Raw genomic sequence first — 5,473 nt, 5'->3', positions numbered from 1 at the left:
CCATAGCACACACTCCAGCAGGTATATTTCACTGGTCACCCCCAAAGCCTATTCCTCCTTTGGCCGCCTTTCCTTACAGTTCTCTGCTGCCAATGACTGGAACGAACTGCCAAAATCACTGAAGCTGAAGACTCATATCTCCCTCACTAACTTTAAACATCAGCTGTCAAAGCAGCTCACAGATCATTGCACATGTACATAGCCCATCTGTAAATAACCCATCCAACTACCTCATCCCCATATTGTTATTTTTTTGTTGTTGCTTCTTTGCACCTCAGTATCTCTACTTGCACATTCATCTTCTGCACATCTATCACTCCAGTGTTTAATTGCTAAATTGTAATTACTTCGCCACTACGGCCTATTTATTGCCTTACCTCCCTAATCTTACCTCATTTGCACACACTGTATGTAGATTTTTTTCTATTGATTTATTGACTGTATGTTTGTTTATTCCATGTGTCACTCTGTGTTGTTGTTTGTGTCGCACTGCTTTGCTTTATCTTGGCCAGGTCACAGTTGTAAATGAGAACTTGTTCTCAACTGGCCTACCTGGTTAAATAAAAGTGACATAAATAAAAAACAAAAAACATAAAGAGACAGTGAATTAATGATGCCGTCTGTGCCACTAAGTACATGTAACCTTGGTTGGTCCGCTTTTAACTTGGTATATCATTACCATCACATAGGATGAGACCAAGGTTGTGAATGACAATATTTGATAATGAATTTCTACATTTAGAGCAGTGGACATGTTTGCTTAAAGAAACAATTAGAGGTACTTTGAGTAACCTGTTTCCAATATGTTTTACATATTCTAGGATCTGTTTTTCATGTCTGAGTATTTCTAAAGAAATGTGTCACTTGTTGGACTCTGCTTGTATTCCCTTCAATCTCTCTGACACTACATATCCCATAAGTCCCTATTTACTTATGACGTCATTTCTCTGCGCCTAGTGGTGAGTTGGCTTTAGGAAGAAGGTAAGAACACGTATTAATATTTAACGATGTATATTTGTATTTTAAAGTCAATTTTCAAATGTATTTAGCTAGGTCAAATACTACATGTTCCGAAAATTCGACGTTGAATAGATGCCTTTTTGTCGCTAGTTTGTTGTGTAGCATTGGAACCTAAACTGGCTAACGTTAGCTACAGAGCTAGCTAGCTAAATACTCTGTTCTCTCTAGTCTAGTAAAAACGCACATATCGCAAAATAGTCGTCATATAGGCCAACTAACGGAAGCTATTCCTCTTTTCATAGAGCTGTAGCTATGTGATGTCGCCAGTTTCTACTGCGACAGAGTTGTGACCTGTTGAGTTAGGGTAGCTTGTTAGCTACCTCATTTGTAGTCTTGGCAACGAATAGCCTAGCCTAGAACCAGTGTCAGGGCAGAAGAGACGATGAATATGACGACTCTCCTCCATTCATTGTCCGACTAGACAGTTCTGCAAGCCTTATAATTAAGCAATAAGGCTCAAGGGTGTGTGGTACATGCCCAATATACCATGGCTAAGGGCTGTTCTTACGCCCGACGTAACGCGGATTGCCTGCATATAATTGTGGTATATTGGCAATATTGCTATTATAAACTGGTTACCAACGTAATTAGAGCAGTAAAAATAAATGTTTTGTCATTGGCTTTCAGCCAATCAGCATCCAGTTCTCGAACCACCAAGTTTATAATGGCAAAATACGTTCATTACCAAATATGGAGATTCCCTGAGCAACTATTGTCTTTATTTAACTAGGCAAGTCAGTTAAGAGCAAATTATTATTTACAAGGACTGCCAAACCCGGATGACGCTGGGCCAATTGTGCGCCGGAACCAGGTACTGCACTGGGATGCGGTGTCTTAGACCACTGCGCCACTCAGGAGCCCGAATCTACTGACGTCCCACCCAGTATGTACTTCAATAACAGTTTGAAATAAAAATGTATTATCTGGAATTAATCTATACTCAACAAAAATATAAACGCAACAATTTCATAGATTTTTACTGAGTTACAGTTCATGAGGAAATTAGTCAATAGAGCTATGCATCTGTTGGTCACATACCTTTTTAAAAAATGGGCTTCACAATGGGCCTCAGGATCTCATCATGGTATTTTGGTGCATTCAAATTGCCATTGATAAAATGCCATTGTGTTTGTTGTCTGTAATTTATGCCTGCCCATACCATAACCCCACTGCCACCATAGGGCACTCAGTACATCACTGACATCCAAGACCTATATACTAGGCGATGTCCGAGGAGGTCCCAAAACATTTTCAAAGACTCCAGTCACCCAAGTCATAGACTGTTCTCTCTGCTACCGCACGGCAAGCGGTACTGGAGAGCCAAGTCTAGGACCAAAAGGCTCCTTAACAGCTTCTACCCCCAAGCCATAAGACTGTGGAAAAAGTATCAAATGGCCACCCGGACTATTTACATTAATACCCCCCCCCCCCCTTTGTTTTTACACTGCTGCATTCGCTGTTTATTATCTATGCATAGTAACTTTACAAATTACCTCGACTAACCTGTACCCCCGCATATTGACTCGGTACCGGTACCCCCTGTATATAGCCTCATTATTGTTACTATTTTTTACTTTTATTTAGTAAATATTTTCTTAACTCTATTTCTTGATCTATTGGTTAAGGGCTTGGCATGTCACGGTAAGGCTTACACCAGTTGTATTTGGCGCATGTGACAAATTTGATTTGAGTTGCCAACGTTGACATCAACAAACCGTTCACCCACACGACACCATACACGTGACCTCAGGTTGTGAGGCCGGTTGGACATGCTGCCAAATTTTCTAAAATGTCGTTGAAGGCGGGTTATGGTACATTCAATTCACTGGAAACAGCTCTGGTGGACATCCCTGCAGTCAGCATGCCAATTGCACTCTCCCTCAACTTGAGACATCTGTGGTATTGTGTTGTGACAAAACTGCACATTTTAGAGTGGCCTTGAAAACAGGAACAGATTGTCTTTGCGAATATTGAAATTAAGTCAGTTAACTTTGTAAATAAATATATATTTTTGTTTTGTATTCAGCAGATTTCATTTAGAAAAACCCAATTTTCACACACGTACCTGCAGCCACTAGTTAGCTTGTCAGTTGACGTTCGAAGTTGGTGACGTTGTGCCGCGAAGCAGCGCCACAGAGTTCTGAGCAGTGACCACTTTTTGATCATGCCAATGATGACATTCTATTCACACTAAATATGCTAAATTCTCAGAGTAAATCGTCTAACTTTTGAACCATATATAGTAGGACATGGGGTTTGGACTGTTTTTCTGACGCAATTCTCTATTGAATGGACATATTTGTATAAACTTTGAATGAATTAATCATTTTATGGGTGAACACCCTACAATTGGTAAAAAACAATACGTAGACGAGACACTTTTTCAGTTAAATAACAATAGTTGCTCAGTAAAACTCCATATTCTGTGAGTAACAAACGTATTTTGACATTATAATGCTTGCAGAGCTGTCTAATGGGAAAATCTCATGGTAGCTAACTGGGCTAGAGAGGAGACTCATCATATTCATCCTCTGCTCCGAATACAACTGGTGTCTCTGCCTCTGCTCCGAATACAACTGGTGTCTCTGCCTCTGCTCCGAATACAACTGGTGTCTCTGCCTCTGCTCCGAATACAACTGGTGTCTCTGCCTCTGCTCCGAATACAACTGGCGTCTTCCGCCTCTGTTCAGCCTAGCCCAGAGCATACACATAATTTTGGCTACAATTGTTTTGTAACAGTGTTTTAGCAACACTGCTGAACATGACTGTAGAAAATATCTAAAGATGTAGATAGCTAGGGAGAATTTGAGATTGATATGATTAAGATGCACGCTCAAGAGTTTTCTTTTCAACCCTAAGTTATTCTTTTCCTATCTCAGGCTTATTGACATCTGGTCTCCTGGCTCTGAAGTTTCCCATCATCTTGCTCATCATGACCAAGCTCCTGGAGTGGGTGTTTGGCGTCTCGGTAATAGGCGCAGCATGGGCTCTCGTGACTTTTGACCTTCTGAACTTGAGGCTCCCAGAGGCCTACAAGGAGGTGGCCTGGCCCATGCCTGTGTATCTGCTGGTGGTGTTCGGCTGCTACTCCCTGGCTACTGTGGGATACAGGGTGGCCACCTTCAACGACTGTGAGGAGGCATCCAAAGAACTACAGGATCAGATAAAGGAGGCCAAGGAGGACCTGAGGAAAAAAGGGTTGAATATGTGAAAAGTACAGACTATAGAGACTCTTGAGAGACTATGCGATAGACACCACAATGACAGACTTGGACTCATATACAACTCAGTTCTTATCATGGACCATGTTATTTTATTTCATACAATGTCCATAGTGGATAAAGTCTTAGTCAAAGCGGTTCTTGCTTAGTTACATACGCCATTGAATGCTGTTGTCCCTATTCTGTATTCATGATTCACCCTATACAGATGCCTAGTCACTCGGCTGACTCATCCATCATCCACAACCGACCGCTATCCAGTACCAGTTTCAACCAATAACATCAAGGGAAACAGAGCAAACGCATCAAATGTTTACTGTTACATCACTAGTGCATGTACTATTACGTCAACCCTATAAAGGGCACTTTGTGCACTGTTAAGTTAATAGACAAGACCCTTTAGGGAAGTCTGTAACATGCAGCACAGTCAAATCACTGTTCTGTGGCCAAATGTAGTCGATTGTGAAATGCCTACCAATAAAACTCAAGGGTCATGCTGATACAGAACGGGACTAGGATTAGTTTCCGCCCAAGGATTGTCAAACACTTGTATACTGTCTAGCTAATTGAGTAGTGTGTCTGGAGATTCAGCTGTTGATCACGCCAGCTAGTTTTTGTGTTCCAAGAAGTGCACATTCCATTGAGATGTTTCTGACTTGTGTCCTGAGGCAGTTGTGACTTAATAAAGGCTGACACATTTTTCCCAAAGCTGTGTGTTTGAATGTCTCTCAACATATGGCCTTGGCTTAGGGGCTTCTTTACTTCAACCACAGAATGAATGATCTGTGCTGTTCTATGGAATGGTCTTATATAATATTTGTATATTTGGCAACATAAAAATACATACTGTTGTTTCCCTTTAGACTCAGTTTCAGACAGTGCTTGATTTGGGCAGGAGCTTGCAGGAGCTGATTACCGGAACCTAAATATTTGCTCCAAACTATTGTGGAGCTCCTGCACTTAAATACACTATATATCCAAAAGTATATAAGAAGCTTGTAGCACGTAAAAATTGCCTGTCCTTGGTTGCAACATTCATTACCGAGTTCCAACTGCTTCTGGAGGCAAGGGTCAGCACAAGAACTGTTCGTCAGGAGCTTCATGAAATGGTGGAGCAGCCGCAGACAAGCCTAAGATCACCGTGCACAATGCCAAGTGTCGGCTGGAGTGGTGTACAGCTTGCCGCCATTGGACTCTGATGCAGTGGAAATCCGTTCTCAGGAGTGATGAAT

General features: G+C 41.5%; 1 protein-coding gene across 2 annotated transcripts; it reads left to right on the top strand.

Annotated features, from left to right (window-relative positions):
- Positions 1–894: 894 nt before the first annotated feature.
- Positions 895–4,949, top strand: dpm3 (dolichyl-phosphate mannosyltransferase subunit 3, regulatory). 2 transcript variants are annotated; one of them, XM_045693619.2, is made up of 3 exons: positions 895–981; positions 1,785–1,903; positions 3,900–4,949. In XM_045693619.2, the coding sequence occupies exon 3, from the start codon at positions 3,953–3,955 to the stop codon at positions 4,229–4,231; it is 279 nt and encodes a 92-aa protein (XP_045549575.1). In that variant the 5' UTR covers positions 895–981; positions 1,785–1,903; positions 3,900–3,952; the 3' UTR covers positions 4,232–4,949. The 2 variants fall into 2 exon arrangements, with proteins under 2 accessions (XP_045549575.1, NP_001134461.1); NM_001140989.2 differs by lacking the exon at positions 1,785–1,903 and having other exon boundaries at positions 930–981; positions 3,900–4,946.
- The last annotated feature ends 524 nt before the right edge of the window (positions 4,950–5,473 follow it).

Source organism: Salmo salar, chromosome 14 (genome assembly GCF_965601325.2).
Source record: "Salmo salar chromosome 14, fSalSal1, whole genome shotgun sequence".
Classification (NCBI taxonomy): domain Eukaryota; kingdom Metazoa; phylum Chordata; class Actinopteri; order Salmoniformes; family Salmonidae; genus Salmo; species Salmo salar.
The sequence above is the reverse complement of the archived record's forward strand: the minus strand, read 5'-3'. Positions and strand labels throughout refer to the sequence as shown.